Here is an 18,719-nt window from a genome sequence, read left to right as displayed (position 1 = left end):
TGGTTTGTGTTGATAATTTTGTGGCTATCTCTTAGGCTCTCTGATCATCTTTCTGTTTGTAACCCAATGAACTCCAGAACCCCTTCTAGAGTTCTCTACCAGGACTTGGTGGAATTAGCACATTAGACAGAAAGAAGTTGGCAAACATAACACCTAATATTCTCACTAAACAAAGGGATGTGTCTCTTCTTCTGCTTCAGTATTTTGATGGGGAGGAATCCTGATGAGCCAGTCTAAAGTCAGGAGAGCTGTCAGATGTCAGCTCAAGTGCAGGATGATTTGTTTGTGTTTGGTATACCTGTCTACAGCCAACACAACATTTTACTAGTCCTCCTGTAAGGTGGTTCTGGATTCACTCATGAGTTTGAAGTTCTTCCACCTTTCTTAGTGCACTGGTAGGTCAGTTTTTAAAATCACGAACACATGATTTGAAAACAAGCTGTTACATATATTTAATATTAAACCAGATAGTATCTTTGCAGAATAATTTTGGCTCTTGATTATCTTTTTTCTTTCTATAATAGATACTTGCAGAGGACTGGCTCATCAGATCTTTCATTCTTCACCAGTTGCAGTATTGCAAAATCAAGCAGGCCCCTGAAACACAATGTTGGATTCTGTAATCAGTTTTTACCAATGTTTCAATGTAGCCTTAGTTGAAAATATGTTAACATTTTGTACCCTCCAAGACTGCTTGTCCATTGTTAACAATGCCTTTATTGAAACATGTACAGCCAAAAAAGCTTTTTTCTTATCTTGGTGTATTTTGCTCCAGTAGATAGGCCTCTGAAAGGAAATGCAAAAATACATATAACTTTTCAACAGTACAGCAAATAATGTGAGTTGTCATCCTGTGGCAGGCTTCAGAGACTACTTTGCAGAAACAAATTGATGTCTAGACCTCCATAAATTTCATTTATGGTGGAAACATTAGCATTCTTGCCAGAGATCCTTTGAATTCAGTGCCACACATTGGAAAAACTGGATTTATCCTAACGGAAAACTGAACATTTTTGCAGAGAAAATATCCTCTGCCTGCTTGCCAGGGATATTCTTCAGCCTCGATATGCTCAGCTGCAGGTATGAGCTTCTACAATGAAGAATGAGAATCTGTAAATCAGGAAGGTTATCCTTTATGTGGTACAGGATTCAGGTCTCGGTGGTGAATTTCTGAGACTCTGAAGGGTGTAAGTAATGCAGTCTAATAATGATTTTTATGCTAATCATCTAACAATGATTTCTTTGTTTTGACAAAAGCAAATATCCTTTTGCTACAGCATGTGTCACCGTCCTGCTAAATGCTTTACAGTCATTAGTGCAGTTCATCATTACAACACCTTTGAGAAACAGAGCTATGTCCTCTATATACAGAGATGATAAACTGATAAATGGGTGTAATTGTGCCTGAGCTGGGAACTGCGCAGGCTCTCCTCTTAAGGCTCGTGTGGGAACTTCTAGGATAGCACTCTTTCATTAATGTTGCTTTGAAATAATGATCTTCATACGAAAGCCATGGAATACCATCCTGCATAACACTGCGGAAGCTGAAAGCGTACGTGGGTTCAAGAAAAAACTGCACAAATTAATGGAAAGAAACTCCGTTAACGAGTGTTAAATAGAAAATTGCTAACTCATGAACTGCTGGATGCTAGGAGTGTCCACAGAAAGTACTGCTGCATCCTTGCTGCTTCTGCTCTCCTGCAGGCAGCTTTGGCAAGCCATGGTGGGAGACTGCGGGGCTGGATGGACGTTTGGCCTCACCCAGCATGGACTGCTTTTAGGTTTTCATTTCTATGGCATAAAAAAAGAATACTTACATATTTAAAATACAAGATTAGTTTCAAAACTTCTCACACCTGAACTCCGGTGTGAAGATGACAGAAAATGGTACCTGTAAAGGCTCCCTACTAAATAAAGAAACATACGTTTTATCTAAGTTTGCTAAAGCAAATTATTTTGAAAAGAAAAATACATTATCAAGGTAAAGTTGTGATTATATGATTGTACTCATGTGATTAAGTGAGTATACAGGAAAAGGGTTTTAACTTGGTGAAGACAAGCCTTCAGATTCTCATTCAGACTGCAAGTCTCTTGTTTCAAAATCAGCCTCCTCTCCTGTTTTCATGTTAGTGGTGGGCAGGCTTTTGCTCTTGCAGCATTCCTTCGTTAAATGCAATGATGATGAATATTTTGCGCAACTGCTACAACAGTAGGAATTTCTGTTTTCCCATGCATCTGGACCAATGAATTTGCTCCAGAGAAAATGTGCGTGCTTCCTCTAGTTTAAGTTAATTATTTTTAAGCAAAGAGGTTTATTTTATTAGAAGCATTTATTGCGATATGTGCAAGGCTTGTTCACACTTGTTCTCTGATTGTTGAGATTTATTTTTTCTAAATATTTACCTAAATGTTAAAGAACTGCTATTCTCTCTATTCTCTTTCGTCTTGACTATTTCGTTATGCACCAAGTTTAGCCTTTCTTTTGTGTGCCCTCTTTCACTAATGAAATGTAAATAATCATGGAAACCTCTGACTCGCAGGTGGAAGGACCGGTGAAGCTTCATCTTCATCTCCTGTTTTGTTTTGAAATTGTATATGGTCTCATAGGAAGGTGACAGTATTACTGGATATTTTTCATACATTAAGAGTCTTTAGCCTTTTACTGGAGAGGCTCTAACAGGCCTGAGGAAACCAGACACTGCTCTAACCCCTGTCCCTATAGTGATTTGATGAGGTACTAACAGACTTTTTCTAATCTGGGACATTTCTGTTGTCCTGTTCTGATGAAACTTAGGGAAGTTAACAGGTATGTGACAGTTGGCTTTGGCAGGCATTTTGCTTGGTGGTAGCTGACGTGGAAGATGTGGAAGGCAAGGGAAATTAGGATTTCTGTCCAAATATTGTGCCTGGTTTTGTTTGCTTGCTTTTTGTTTTCTACACAGTGTCATCATATCTCTGTGTAAGCATCTTGGATTGATTCCTTTAATATATGCCTAGGTTAAATTTGTCCTTAATTTAATCAAGATTATATTTCAAAGTATTTTAAGAAATACTTTCATGTGCATGCCATCAGACGTACTATACTGTTTTATTCAAATACCTCCTTAACCATCTTCTGCGTTTATATTGCAATTAGCAGGCAATCATCCTGTCACTGCATTCTGCTCTGCTGACATTGCCCCTCTTAAATCTGCCAAAGGGCTGAATTCCTTGGAAGTAAGTGGTTTCTGAAAAGCAGGCACCCCCCAGGGAGTCCTTGCGGTCAAAGTGTACGGAACTATTTCAAACACCTGTGGCAAGTTTAATCCCTTATGCTAATAAATTAAGCAGAGCAGACATGGAAATTGTCCACACCTAGGTTTCAGAATCGGTAAAGTCCTTTGGGTGACTGTCACAGGAAGTTAGCTTGTTCTTGCAGATTTAGTTGCTTTTGTAAAATTTTGATCTTAGCCACACCAGAATGAACGTGGAATGCTCTTCTTAATGTGCTGCTTATACTGTGTTACCCAGATCAGAAGGCTTCTGCGTTAAACTAAACTAGTTTGGACTGGTATTCTGAGATACCATTTCCTCATCATAATAAAATCAGAAATGCAGATACTTGTGATAAAGATTTATGAAAATGCTATGCGTTTGGAAGTATACCCTGAGAAATTAAACCCACTGCCCACTTCAGCTGATTTTTTTCTTTGGGTCCTTCATGCTGGACCTTTGTTTTACATCTCAGCTTCCCACTGTAGACAAAGCAGGTCCCAGCTGGTCTCGTGTGTACCTTCCAGATAAAACCAAGGATCCTCCCAGCTTTGCAGTGAGAGATGTTTCGCTGGGTCTTGTGCAGAGGCCTCTGCGCAGGGCTGTGGCACTGTAAACAGACTTTATGTAGGTATAAATGTGATTATATCTGAGGCTCTTGCAGGATTTCAGTCCTGTGCAAAGGGGTCTTAGATGCAAATCCTATCTGACAGATCGTACAGCTCCTCCTGTAATAGCATATGGATTTGGTTTTTTTTTTCTGTGCTGACCAAATTTTCAGCAATTCTGTGGTATGCTGCATGCCAGCAGTGTTTTCCTCTTTCCTCAAGCTCCTCGACTGCTGCATTTCTCTTTGCATGTTTATGTGATTGGTGAAGTCATTTGCATTGAACACCATGTTAACTTGAGACACTAGCTTGTAGGGATTTAATGTTTTTTAAAAGTCAGAATCTCACTTTTGGTCACAGAGAAAACACATCCTGAGGTTCTCTGCTGAACTGTATGGGAGGTGAAGGAAGAGTTTATATTTACACAAGGCTTTGCAATAATTCATAGGCTTGTCTGCAGGAGGTGTGCAGCTACATGAGAAATTCTATTTAATGGTGCTTTCCAGAAGAAACATCATTTGGATTTTGGGGAAGAATATGTATTTTTCTGTGGTTCAGTTTTGCTCATTTTCTTTTTATTCATTTAGTGTGGTTAAAATTGCTGCCTACATGGATGTCATTGGCTTAGCTTTTGCTTCAAATCCAATTTAGAGCAAACTGCAAGTTGTTCCCTTGTACAAATTATGCGGAAGGGGTTTAACATGGTTTTCAGAGAAATATAAACCAGGAGAGTTCTGTTCTTTTCCAGCAGAAAACAATAAAAAAAAAATAATCATGCAACCTGAAATTTTTTGTGGCTTTAACCTAATGTGCTATGTTTTTTGAATCAGCAGATTCAGGATCAGTGTCAAGGCAGTAGAATTATGCCATTCTTTCCCCACTGATTCCAACATAATTGTATGGTTTTATAGCAAATGAGTCCTGGCGTACCACTAGACTGCTTTAGACAGGAGAGAAATCTAAGTCTTTTAGCGTAACATGTTTCATCTTCTGATTCTAGTTGACATGTTCCCTCATTTGGCCATATTTTCTGATAAACTGTTTGTCCTTTACAGGTGAAAAGCCTTATCAGTGTGATTTTAAGGACTGTGAACGAAGATTTTCTCGTTCAGACCAACTCAAACGGCACCAAAGACGACACACAGGTTTGTTGACAGCACATCTCTGCTCATTAGAGTTCATCTTTATATATGAATTGTGATCCAAAAAGTATACTTCTAAACTTCTGATTTTCTGATGTTGTGTTTGCTCATACGCAATACCTGTAGTGCCAAATTCTTGACGTTAGCTTTAGGAGACGACTGTAGCTGAGTTTTTATGTTGGCATTTCAGTGCTACTATGGTTGTGTAGGTGACCCTTTAATCCTGCTGCCATCTTTTTGAAACAGCTTTCTTAATGAAACCGTTTGCTCTGCACTGTATCCCAAATAGAGGTAATATATTATTTTTAAAAACCAAACAGTTCTGCAAGAAAAAGTTACCAGTGAGTAACCTGATAGACGTTACTGTTGGTATTCTGATGTTCATGTGGCAGTGCTAATAGGTGCATGTTTCGAGACAGCCAAAACTACTTGTGAGTTCAGTCCAAATTCAGCAAGTTGTTTTTTCATGCATACATCATTTTCTGGAAATGTCAAGATGGCCTATTTCAGCATGTCAGGAGTTCTTGGAGGTCTAGATTAGATTGACAGGGGAGACAGCTGCCCTTCTCAAAATCACAGAAGAGGAGGTGATCATGACTCCAGCCTCCTAGCTGGGAGTGGAACCATGAGGGCACTCTGCATGGAACATGAGAAAGAGTTTCTGAGTACTCTTCTACCTGAGTCACAGCAAGAAATTGCATTTGGGACTCTTGTATCTCAGGGAGTGTCCAGACAGTTGGCTTACCCACTGTTCTGTGGTGGATTGGTTGACAGCCGGCTGAATATGAGCCAGCAGTGTGCCCAGATGGCCAAGAAGGCCAACAGCATCCTGGCTTGTATCAGAAATCGTGTGGCCAGCAGGACTAGGGAAGTGACTGTCCCCCTGTACTCAGCACTGGTGAGGCCGCACCTCAAGTCCTGTGTTCGGTTTTGGGCCCCTCACTACAAGAAAGACACTGAGGTGCTGGAGCGTGTCCAAAGAAGGGCAATGAAGCTGGTGAAGGGTCTAGAGCACAAGTCCTATGAGGAGTGGCTGAGAGAACTGGGGTTGTTTAGCCTGGAGAAGAGGAGGCTGAGGGGAGACCTTACCACTCTATACAACTACCTGAAAGGAGGTTGTAGCCAGGTGGGGGTTGGTCTCTTCTCCCAAGTAACAAGCGATAGGACAAGAGGAAATGGCCTCAAGTTGCACCGGGGGAGGTTTAGATTGGATATTAAGAAGTTTCTTCACTGAAAGGGTTGTCAAGCACTGGAACAGGCTGCCCAGGGAAGTGGTTGAGTCACCATCCCTGGAGGTATTTAAAAGACGTGCAGATGTGGTGCTTAGGGACATGGTTTAGTGGTGGACTTGGCAGTGTTAGGTTAATGGTTGGACTCGATCTTAAAGGTCTTTTCCAACCTAAATGATTCTATGATTCTGTGATTTCTGCCTACTACTTCTCTTACTAAAGATGTTCTATCCCACTTAAACAGTGTTACTGAGAGATGTAAGAAGTGTCTCTGAAAGCTGATGGTAAAAATACTCTGTTGGGATGATACATTTTTAGCAACTGCATACTAGAACATATCTGCGTTAAGCAGTCCCCAAGACTTATGTGTAGTGTGTAAAGTAACTAGTAGAAGTATAAAGTAAGTTAAGCTATTGGGAGTATATAAAAATATACCTCTGCACTTCTATTCTTCTTATGTCATATTTGCTCATAGATGATACCAACAGAGCCAAGCCACAGGATCAGAATTAATATCTGCAGATCCTCCTTAGTCCAACAGTGTAAGTGGGTGTTTGTTTATGATGGTGCTCTTTGGATGCTTCAGACCCAGACATTGGAAGAAGAGGCTACAGAGGGGTGGTAGCCCAGCTAATCACTTTCTGTAATGTGTAGGCATGAAGCTGGGAGGAGCACTTACAGTAACTAGTACAAAAAAATCCAGACTTTAGAAAATTCAGAAATAGCTGATTTCATTCACCCTTCCAAGAGGCATTGGAATATAAGAATAGATTTTTTTTGTGTGTGTGTGTGTGTCTTTTCAGGTGTGAAGCCCTTCCAGTGTAAAACTTGTCAGAGAAAGTTCTCCAGATCTGATCATCTGAAGACTCATACCAGGACTCATACAGGTAAAACAAGTGCGTAAACTTTTCTTCACATTTATATTTCATTATTTTTAAAGTTTAAATCAATGTTGTTGTAAACTACATGATTAGAAAGTCTTTTAACCAGGAGTTAAATATTCAAAACAACAGAAAGAATTCCAGTGTGCTGATTTTTCAGTGTCACTACATTCCCCAAGTGTCATAGTCACTTCACAAAGGGATTTAGGTGATTTTGGAAACTACACTTTCTTTCTTCATGTTTAAAGAAATTTCAGCTTGGCAAAATATATTTTGTCAGCTATTGTGAAATGAACATCATGGTCTCAGCCCACAAATGTCAAGTTGATCTACTGCCTTTACTGAAAAAACCCTACAAGACAGAAATTTTAATTCTAGCTTCAGCCGAAGGTCTGTAATCTAAAGTATTCGTGCCTACTCATGCTTCTCCTAAGTGTCAGTTGAGCCTAATGCAGGATAGCACGGCAAAGCTCTTGCTGTTGCTGCTTGTACTGTAATCTCTCCAGAAGATAAAAGGAGTGCCTTTTGCAAACTCACACTGACAGACACTAAAGTAAAAGCTTACTCAAATATTCAAGGACCTTTTTGCAGAAACTATAGTATTTGATATAAATACAGGGGAAAAAATAGGAGGCCATTTTAGCCTACTCTGCCCTCATGTCAATGTAAACACCATTAAGGAGCAACTGCAGCAACCTCTATATTTTAGTTTTAAGTTTTAGAATTATTCCTATAAACTGACATTTTCCGTTCCCTTCCACTATGTATGCAGTATTTTTACCAAGTAATTGTTTACTGAGCACTTTGACATGTTATTAGATGTCACAGTGTTTTCTATGCTGGCGTTAACCTTTTAAATTCAGTCTCTGTACAGATGGACAAGCAGCCTGAAAATCTTTTTCTCTCTGCTAAGGATTCTTTTTTCTCTTCTGGACCATAAAAGCCACATATTTAAGACTTTCAAAAATAAAAAGAGAAATTTTAATAAAGGAGATGATTCACCTGAGAACAATGGCATTTTCTGTGGCACTGGCCAAATAAATGCTTCAGGTAATGGCCATATCTGCACTTGCAATCTGCAAATGGTAAAGGGCATGGCTGTGTTCCTGGGTTCTCCCCATGGTTTCACGCTGAGCTGCAGGGCCTGGGTCTGCGTGTATTTGCATGAAGAAAGATATTTTCTTAATCAGCAAGAGGTAACAAAATGGCAAGCGGTTGTCACATGCTAGCAAGCCAGGATAAACTATTCCCCATCAGATTTCATTGCTAACTGATCTGCTAATTCATGACTCCAGTAATTTTTTATCCTAGATTAGCTAAATCAGGAAAGAACTTGCTTTCTTTTTTCTGGTGAAACTCATCTCCCTGTTCTAGTTCTTCCTTGCTCCATGTGATGCAAGCCCACACTGCACTCACTGCTGAAAGCAGCCTCACTTGGGCACCGATAACCTCATAGCACAAACCTCTGCGTGGGCTTGCTGCCTGCCACTGGCTCAGGTTCTGTGTGAGCTCTGCAGCCCAGCTGCGTGCTGCTGTGATGATGCTCCTGTCGGCGGTTTTGGATGTGTCATGCTCCTTTGACTGTAAAATACACGTATCCTGAGGGGAATGAGCACGAGTGGTGGGTGGGGATTTTTCGTCTCCATCTTACCCTGTAGCTTCATTCCTCTTTCTTTCTTGTACCCCCTAAATTTTGCAACAAAACACCTAGCTCAAGTTAACTTGCTCCATGTTAAATCTTGATGAAGCAAAGCACAGGCGACTTCCATCTAATTCCATCCTAATTTTAAGTCAACTGCCGAACTATTTGTTAAGCTACAAATTCAGGGTTTCTTTTCCCCACAAACAATTTTACTGTGACAGCAATCTTTGCTGTGAAAAGCAAAAAATAAATGAAAGGAAAACTCCACACCTCTATATACATTTTTAGCAATGGAAATGTGATTTCTGATATGTACAGTGAAGCTGTACACAGTAATTTGTGCCCAGCCCAGAACTAACAGAGATTGCTGCCCCCCGTTGCAAGAGGAATTGCTTGTGAAACCAGAAATTGCGTGTGAAACAGCAAAACTGCACTGCTTTTACTGTGGTAGTTCAGTGAAAAACTGGCCGGTAATAGATAACTCGCATCAGTTCAGAGGATGGTTTTGCTAATGCTGCTGAGATGAAAGAAGACCACTTTATACAATCTGTGATTTTCGTTAGTAGCTCTGACCAGATCAATGTTGTCCCATACTGTTTTATGCACTCATGTGAGATAGTTGATGCTTTTGCCAGCACGTATGTTAAGTGGCTAAAGTAGACTTTAACCCCCTTTCCTTCCCCTATATATATATTGTACGGGATTTTGCAAACAGAAACACACAACATTTATGCCAGTCCCCGATCTCCTTTTGCCTGAGTTTGGATGTTTATGAAATGCACAAAGTGTGCGGCAAAGAAGAGGAGAAGATGTCTGGGTGAGCTCGTACCACTCCAGTGGGTCTTGAGTTGGAGAGTACAAGGTGTGTAGACAGTACAGAAGAGCCCAGTCCCAGAGCTGAACCTATTTTAAAATATTGCATCTATTTTGGGGGAAAAAAAAAAAGAAAATGCAATTCTAAAAGAAACATGAATCACTGGGCACTGCTCTGGGCTAACAAAAGCATTCCATCAGCATTCCTGCGGCATCAGAAACGTGGCCTGAAATTCCACTTAAACATTGTAGAAAATCGAGGGACTAGATTAAACTAAAGAGGTGATGGCATTTCTTCTTAAGATTGAATGTGCTTTACTTGCGGTCATTTTTAGTGAATGTTATGCTCATGGGAATGTTAGAAAAATACTGAATATTTTAAGCCTTTAACATCTCCCATAGATGTGAATCTACTTTATTTAGACAGTAGTGGGAAACTTTCAGTCTGGCTCAGCAGACTTCATGCTGAACTCTGTTTCTTCTGCCACATTCACTTACACTCACCAGTTTCAAAGAACTTCAGCCAAAACTCATAGAATTAGCTGGAAAAACTCTCCTTGACTTGAGGTCAAGCTCTAAATAGTCACTGACAATTTTCACAGTGACTAGCAGTATGTCTGCACCACAGTCCAAGGTGTGACTGAAGCTTGTACGAATGCCAGTGACTTTTAAACTGGTTCATTCGAGAGCTGAGAGTAGCATAGACATGGCAACATGGGGTTCAGTAAGGGCCTGTCTTCAGGAATGAACCACTGCAAAATGTTCTACGTCATCCGAAAAGGCTGTTGTTAAAGATCAGCTGAGGGAGATGTAAGAAAGCACGGAGCGCTGATGTGAGCAGGAATTGAGGGCACTCCCACAGCCTCTCAGGACAGCCCGGGATGTCATTCCTCCTGATGGGGCCTCTGCCTAGCTCCTCACAACCCTGCAGAAAGCAAACGAATAGCAGCGTCTCAGGCGAGCTGTATCCCCAGTTAATAACAGGGTGTTTTGTTAACAGGTGAAAAGCCTTTCAGTTGCCGGTGGCCCAGCTGTCAAAAAAAATTTGCCAGGTCTGATGAATTAGTTCGTCATCACAACATGCACCAGAGGAACATGACTAAACTGCAGTTGGCCCTTTAGACAGTTCAAACAAGTGAATAAACCAGATGGGACATTATGAGCTACTGCAAACTTTATCAGCCATCTTCGATCACCTCTGTCAGAAAGCTGCAGCTGTCTTCGCATCCCATTTGACACAAGTTAACTAAACCGTAGGATTCTGCTCAGCCTTGCCTTCCATTTGGACTTACGTAAATTCCTGTTCAATAAGTTCAAGAGATTTTTATTTGTAATTTTGTTTAAAAGTAAGCAAGATTGCCACAGTTTCAAGATTACTATAAACTGTGCTTACCTTCCACATCTGTATCAACTTTTCTGGTTTTATTTTCACTAAAAGTTTTCCAGGTACGTATTGTTGTACCTTTTTAAGTCCCGCAGTGAGTAGGGTGATTCCTCCCTGTTGAAGGTAAGCTTTACGCTTACAACATCTGTGCGTGTGCTGAAGTTTCCAAACGCTAGTACAGCTATCCTCACCAAATGAGACTGAACACTCACCTGAGATACTTTTGGTAAACTTTGTACTTGTACTGCCAAAGGGCAAGCTTTTAAAGTTGGAAGCTCTGCTTTTGAATTTCACAAATCAAACCTTTTTTTAAGGGATGTATTTCTCGAGCAGCTAAAGCTAGATGAACCAGAGCTTCTCTGTACAGAAAATGAGAATCTTACCATTAAGTTAACTTGTTTTTTAAATAATCACATAATTCCTCCCCCCCCAAACTGTTTTGTTTGTCAAATAACTCTCTCCCTTTCTCTTTCTCTTTTTAATGTATTGGTTTAAATTTATTCTATCATGAGATTCATAGATCTCCTTTACACAAAACTAATTCCAATCATTGTAGACATTTGGGATTTGTTTACAATGTAAAGCCACACTGGTTATGTGGCTAGCAAGCTGTATAAACTTAAAACTGAACTTTTAATGGGGCTGGTCCAGGATCTCCATTAACAGATTACTCTTAAGATAAGTAACTTAAAAAGACTCTTTGTCAAGTATATGTGAAAAAGACATTATTAGTGTAAGGAAATATATTGTTTCAGGGTTTTGGGAGGAGGGGTTTATTATTTACTTTTAATTGCTTGAAATTGTTTGTATATATATATATCTGATAATGTATTGCTCTTAGACATCTAAAATTAGAAAGTGTATAAATATTAGATGCATCACTGTTCTGATGTTGTTGCTGTTACAAACTATTGATAACACTAAGAATGTAACCTGCATTTTTCACTGAGCTTTCAATTAAAGCCCATTCAAAGAGAAACAAATGAGAGTCCAACAGATGTCTTGTTTCATGTCTGGTATTAAATTTCAAATGCCCTGTCCAATAGTATCCTTTTTTTTTTTTTTTTTTTTTTTGTATATAAAGGTACCACCAGCACTGATGACCACTAGTTAACCTGTCCAGGTCTTGACCACAATTTATCCATCTCACTTGGGAATCATAGTGGCAGCAGCAAACAGTGTCAAGTTTCATATTGTGCTGTAAAACAGTTGCTTCAATCGTTTGTCTTCTTACCAAACTATTCCTTTTCTTTCGACCTGCAAGATTTGTGTAAGAACTTTATAGAATAGTAAAATCCAGTTTATAAATAGCAGCGCTGGCCTTCTGTAGAACTGTGCTGAAACCGTAAGCACAGATAACTTCTTAGATTAGGAAGTCATAGGCTGACTTTTAAGTAAAAGTTAACATAGAGTTGGGGTGGCTTAAATCAGTTCAGCAGGTTGAAAAAGACAGTCTTTCTTAGATGATGAAGTGTGAAAATGAAGATAAAAAAATATTACTGTTTCTTTGTCATACTGCCTACTTTTCTTTGGAAGTAAGTACAGCCTGCCTCAGCGCCCTTTGACCTTGCAAAATATTTGTATCTCTTTAGCAAAAATCTTTAATGTATCTTGCCAAGCTTTTTTCTCTAATGTACACAATGGAGTTCTATGATGGGTTGAGCTTTCTCTCTTAAAGTGCAGCTGCATCGTCAAGAAAACTCAACAGTTAATTCTTCAAGTCCTCTTTTTCGCATGGGTATTGCATCACTGTTAATTACTGTTGGGGTACTGTGACTCATTTGTATCAGTCAACTTTATCTTTTGCTGCCAAAAGACAGCATCTCTCTGGAGAAACTCATAACAAGTGTGGCAAACATCAAGTATTTGGAGCGAATGGTGTACATAAAACTGCACAGAATTAAAAAATAAAGCAACTCCTCCTGCTTTCTTGAGAGAAAAGTTCAGTTGCAATAACAACGTCCTCCAATTTAGCCAGCAGTCTTCTGCAACTGCAAAACAATCTGTTTTTTCAGTCTGCACCCAAAATAGAGAGCTGCCACGAGTGTTTATACTAAAAGCCAAAAAAAGAAAAATCAGCCTCCAGTTGTGCCTGTGTTAGTCAAATGTAAATAAAACTATCTTTTGTGAAATACAACCAAAACTGCACTGCAGCACAGGCCAGACTGCCAGTGACCTGTAAATAACTACAGCCGTGGGTTTGCTGCTTGGTGAATTGCATGCCAAATAATAACGGTAGATGGCTACAAAAACTGAAGCGTGGGTCAATGAGTGACAGAGCATGTCCCTTTGTTTTTGCTGTCACCACTTTTTCAATGAAAGTGCTTATTGCCGCTCTGTTGTTTGATGATCGTTACATCCCCCAACCTGCCGAGTACAGTGAGGACAATGGTAAATGTTTACAAGATTTTTAAAATTTTTATTCCTAGTTATTTTACAGTCTTTGTCGTGAGAGGCATTTTATGTCTCTCCCTTTCATTTCCCTGTTTTCAACATTCTATCAGCAAGGTAAGCCACCTTTCTTGAAGTGCTTTACTACATGAATTTCTCAGAAGCAGCCCCCAGACGCTGGCTCTTGCAGCGTGCAATTCCTCATTTTGCGGCAAGCAGAAACTGCTCAGCAGGCCGAGTTTCTGTGAGCCTGACCTCCCTATGAAAGATGAGGGGGCTGCACTGTATTATATCTTACAAGTATCCTTAGCTCTCTGGAAAATTTTCAGTCTCACGATTAATTGAGCAAGTCTTTTATGCCTCTGCACTCTGTTCTTAAACTGAAAATAGTGACCGATGTTATTTTGGCTGATGGTTAATGTCTAACTGTGATTGGCATGCTATTCCTGTCCTGTAGCTTCCCTAGCCCCCCAGAATGGAGAATGTGAATTCCGTAGATAACACTTCTACTTTTTCTTGTCACTTCCTGATGTACAAGATGTGTTGGGTAGAAAGGGAACGTGATCTCTTCTCTCTCTGACGATGTCAGCTGCGATTCAAGGGTTCACTTGCACCAGTTTTTTCAAGGTAGGTGAATCCAGCAAAGTGTCCCTTCTACTTTAGGGAAACATGAGAGCTAACATGCCTAAATTGTAGCCACATGATCATACTTTTGATGCATGCCATATTCCTTAATGGTACAGACTGTACTGACCAAAGAGGAAGAACAAAGACCTTATCTTGCTGCAGTTAGGCAACCAACCTGAGGGCAGTCCATGCCTCGGACGAGTGCTGATTCCTGTAAGGGAAGGGAGGGACTTGCCAAGAAGTAGCTCTTTGCTTCTCTTCCTGTGGTGGGTTAGGTGAGTTGTTCATTTTAGAAGCCACTCCAACCAGGCCTATCTGTTTCAGGATGTCAGTAGGATTCATTTCACTGTTCCACCGACCAGCCTTACAGCAGCTGGGAACAGTTCCTGAAGATGCAGGTAGGTGCCTTAAACCAGTGTTTCTTCCTCCTTCCCTTTCCCCAGGCAGGCACTGAGAAAACCCTGCCATGTGCAGTCTTTTCCCATCGCCACTGTGACCTGACAGCAAATCCAATACGGTAAGCAAGCTGCTCCCAGCACCTTGTCCAAAAGCTCAACAAGGCTCTGGAGTGAGTCGAGGGGCTCCGAGAAGGTGTCCGCAGCCCCACGCCTCAGAGCTGCCTGGACCGAGCGTGAGGTGGGTACACAAAGGCAACCATCAGGCAGAGGTATGCTGCCAGAGGACAGGAAAATCCTTGCGTGGGGAAAATCTTCCCCTCCCTCCCCTCCAATTAACAAAAAAGTAATTAAAGGCAATGTATGTGGTTCAGAACGGCACTAATGGACAAGAAAGCCCAGCTGCAATATTTGGGAAGATCCAATAAAAGATTCATTAGGATTCTTTTAGTTATTGGAAGTCCTGATGACACGAAGGAGCCTAATGAAACAGAAGACGTGGTCACAAAAGCAATGAGTTAAAGAAAACCCAAACCCAAATCCCAACCCCACTGACACCATTCTAAAAATTAGACAATTAAGAGTAAAACCAGGAATGTAGCCAGAACTATTCCACCTCAAATAATAAACACAAGGATAAGTTGCCAAGTGAGGTCAAAGAAGCAAATGGTAAAGTGAGTTTAAGAGACAGCTAGACACTTTTATGGGGAGAGAAGGGATTGAAGGATACAGTGACAAAAGCGGGGGTAGAGCTGAGATAAACCCAGAGGACAGGCACGGTGGGCCAATAGCTGCAGAGTGCTCTGAGCCCCAGTTGCTCAGTAGAGGAGCAGAGCAGCTCTTGGCGTTCGGGGGAGACTTACCAGGGCTGTCGGCAGCGTCCTGTGAGGGACGAAGGGAAACTGCCAGAGCAATTTGAAAGGAAGATGAACCTGGCAGACAGAAATGGCTCTGCTCTCATCACTGGTTGTAAGTGCTGCCCTTGGTTTCACTAGTGAGATGGCAGACTTGCTAAAAACCAGGTTTTTGAAGAACTTCTACCCAAGCAGCTTCTCTTCTTGCAAGTTAACAATGCAAAGCACAGAAAGAGACACCAAAAGAAAAACAGAAAGAGAACCTTTTTCTTTATTTTTCATGAAAGACTACTTGTAATATAGGAAAGAACAAGGTTGGCCAGAATATGATTCAAATGAGGCAAAGACAAAATATTCAAAAGTTATGTCCACTGCTTGTACGAAGCTTTGCATACTTTCATGTTGTCAGCACGACCTGTGTCGATGCCCATTAAAAAAAACTGGCAGAACTTCCGTGGCTTCAAATAGCAGCATGATGAAGCCTAGTTTTAAGTGCTCGGTTTGGCCATCTCTGTGCTGATGAGCAGATGTGGTTCCACCAGCACAGTAAGGTTCTTAAATGATGGTGGTGAGGGCACCGAGACCACCACGGCCGCTGGAAGTAAGCCGGAGCATCAAATAAATAAAGTGCAGGTTTCTATATAAATCGCAATCCAAACACAAATGCCAGCTTCTGCTGCTAAAAAAGTTACCTTTGAGACCTCAAAGGGCTCTGAGCAATGAGGATGGTCTGAAAGATGATATTCTCCTAGAAGACATGGACAGATCTTCTGCTAGGTGCTGTAGAAACACTGAGTAGCAGGAAGACTCTGCCCCAAAGAGGTTGCAAGCCACAGATAAGGCTTAGAAGACAAGTGTTTAAAGGCACTGAAAATCTTGAATGAGAAACTATAGTCCTAGGCAGGGCTTTTCTATTCCAGATGACTAAGTGCCTATCCCATAGGTATAAATATAATTTAATAGCATCACTGGGGTTTATGTGAAACAGGCTAGTTATAATCTGATGAACTCTGGCAGAACCAAGATCTTAATCTGCAAAAGTAGGCTGAGCAGTCATGATCACCTGGCTGATCATCCTGGCTTGAATGACTAGATAAATCTAATATAAAACTAGTTGCCCTTCCTCAGCATCAAAAAAGCCCTTTTGGTGCAAGGGGATTATAAAAAAACACAGGGCACTGAGAAACTTTAGTATGGAGGTGCAGGAGAGAAATACAACTGTGCTTATTCTCAGGCTGTTTCTTTTTATGGCTCATTCTCATCTGAGTCATGCCCCAGAACTCCCATTCATTTGAATGAAATGTTGAAAAACATAACTACAAAAAAAAAAAAAAAGACCCAAACACCCACCAAAAACCCAACTTACTGCCTGGAAAAAATCCTGCCCCAGAGTTTCTTGGGAAATGGCATGTCCTCATGCATGTGCTCTACTTGTACAATAATCACGTCTGCTTAATGTTTCCTCCTGGGAATGTCTCTGACATTTTTAACTGTATCGCTGAGGTTCCTAGGTTAAATTACCAGTCTAGCTGCACAGTAAAGGTACATTGTAAAGGCAAATAAAGAGGTTTTTATCTACTGTATGGCAAGCGCTCCAGCCCAACAAAGAACTGGATTTAGAGTAGGAGAGCTTTTTCACTCTCAGCCACTAGACGGCTCAGCTAGAGGGTTTGCTTGCTTTTAGGACAGCTGTGTTTCGGGGAACGCAGTGCAGCCAAGCCCGCTGCAGCTGGAGGAATTTCCTAACTTGCAACACAACGTTACGGGACTTGCAGAGCAGCAGTCAGAGCTGAAGACTGTCATGTAATGCAACTAAAAATATAGTTCAGTAGCCTGAATACGGTATTGTGCTGTTATCGTAATTACAGCATTTATCCAAACGGATCTGGGTAGATATTGAGAATTACAGAGTTTTAAAAATCTGATTGCCTGCGGCATTCTTCAAAGGCCAAGCTCCTACTGTCCTTGAGGCTGCCTAGGATGGTGCTTCATGTTCTGAAGAGACGTGTGCTGTAAATCACTCACTGCTCCTTACCTCAGAAGTGTGGAGATACATGTTTCTGTTATTAAAACGAAGAATTAACAGAGAATCAAAGAAAGGAAAGGTCACATGGCAGCAGGATTTGAATTGCCTGCAATGGATTTTGCCCTGGTGAAAGTCCACTGGACCGTCTGAAATATAAATCTTCAATAATTTTTTGTACTGTTGTGGAATGAATTAAACCCTCTAGTGACTGAGCTGCGTCCTCACCCCACTCTGAGCTGCAGGACTTCAGCATGGCTTGCTACAGGCTTCCCCTTTGTGAAGCCGGTCTGGGGAGGAGGAATTGCAGTTTGCAATACTGAAGGTCATCACACAGGACAAACAACCTAATAACAGTCTAATATTTCTAAGCTGTATAAATTCCTAGTGTCTGCTGCAGGCAGAATCCAAACACTTGTGTCAATTCTGTACCATGCCCCAGACTGCCAAAAAACATTAATATAAGCATATTTATCTGGGCTGCAGTGTGTTACAAGAATTCATTAGGACAATATGTGATATGGTGCTGAAACAGAAGGCTGGGTTTCTCTGGCCAGAGATGAGGAAGTCTAGTCCCTGCTGAACTTTTACTACTGATAAAGACAATGTCTGCTGGCAGCATTCATTTTTTACTAGGCCATCTGCATCTAGTCAAGGATAACTTGACTTTCTGAAAAAGCCATTCATCAGAATCAACCCTGTACAACTTTCTCTTGATGAGTAAAGCAACACAAAGAAAGACCAAGATGGTTAATAAACTTCTTTGGGAGCAAAAGGTCAATGCTGGTGTAAACAAAGCAGTGTCATAGTACTATACAGAAGCATTGAAGTTTCTTGCGTGTTTATATGGCTGATGCCCCATTTCTTTTTTATCAGCGTTTGTTATCATTTATTTTGCTCTGCTTTAGCTGATCTATAAATCTTTATAACAGTGTTCTTTATTTTCTTAATTTTGTCATCTCTCTTATCGCCTTTTATCACCTGTTTGTGTCCAGTATGTTTGCTACTCTCTGCCACTTGATGGCTGCCCACGATTAGTCCTTTTAACCCTTTACTTCTCATCTACCACACACAGGTCTAAAGTAGTTAAGTCTTTCAGAATCTCCTTTTTTTTCTAAAGCTGAATCAAACACTGAAGACATTTCCATTGTCTCCTTAACAAATCATTAACTATTAAAGGTAAAAAATGAATGAATGCACTGACGGGGAAATATTCCCGCCCCAAGTGACAGAGCCTTGCTTTCAGCTACACAACACCGAGACTAGGCAGTGGCCGTGTACTTTTCACTTCAGGCCCTTACCACTGTACTTGAGATCCAAACTGGAGAGTCCTAGACTTGCACCCTGTGAGGAGGTAACAGGTTGCCCTTCCTGCCCTCCCAGCCCTTGGCGTTCGTGCTTCGTGGCTGTGCACGTGGAGAAAGCAGTCATTAGAAGTTGGACTGAAGTCCCTGGGCTCCCTTCACATCAGTCGCTGA

General features: G+C 40.9%; 1 protein-coding gene across 7 annotated transcripts in view; it reads left to right on the top strand.

Moving 5' to 3' along the window:
* The window catches only part of WT1 (WT1 transcription factor), a 39,859-nt gene extending 27,925 nt beyond the window's left edge, over positions 1 to 11,934 (top strand). For 4 of the 7 annotated variants that reach the window (XM_054827313.1, XM_054827311.1, XM_054827308.1 and 1 more), the window contains 3 exons: positions 4,916 to 5,005; positions 7,035 to 7,127; positions 10,568 to 11,934. In XM_054827313.1, coding sequence (XP_054683288.1) covers positions 4,916 to 5,005; positions 7,035 to 7,127; positions 10,568 to 10,689 — 305 coding nt within the window. In that variant the 3' untranslated portion in view covers positions 10,690 to 11,934. Of the gene's footprint in view, positions 1 to 4,915; positions 5,006 to 7,034; positions 7,128 to 7,975 lie in introns of all 7 variants that reach the window. The other 3 variants (XM_054827312.1, XM_054827309.1, XM_054827310.1) reach the window with 2 other exon arrangements.
* The last annotated feature ends 6,785 nt before the right edge of the window (positions 11,935 to 18,719 follow it).

The sequence above is a fragment of the Grus americana genome, chromosome 5 (assembly GCF_028858705.1).
Source record: "Grus americana isolate bGruAme1 chromosome 5, bGruAme1.mat, whole genome shotgun sequence".
In the NCBI taxonomy this organism is placed as follows: Eukaryota; Metazoa; Chordata; class Aves; order Gruiformes; family Gruidae; genus Grus; species Grus americana.
Note: the sequence above shows the minus strand (reverse complement) of the source record. Positions and strands in the feature narration are given on the sequence as shown.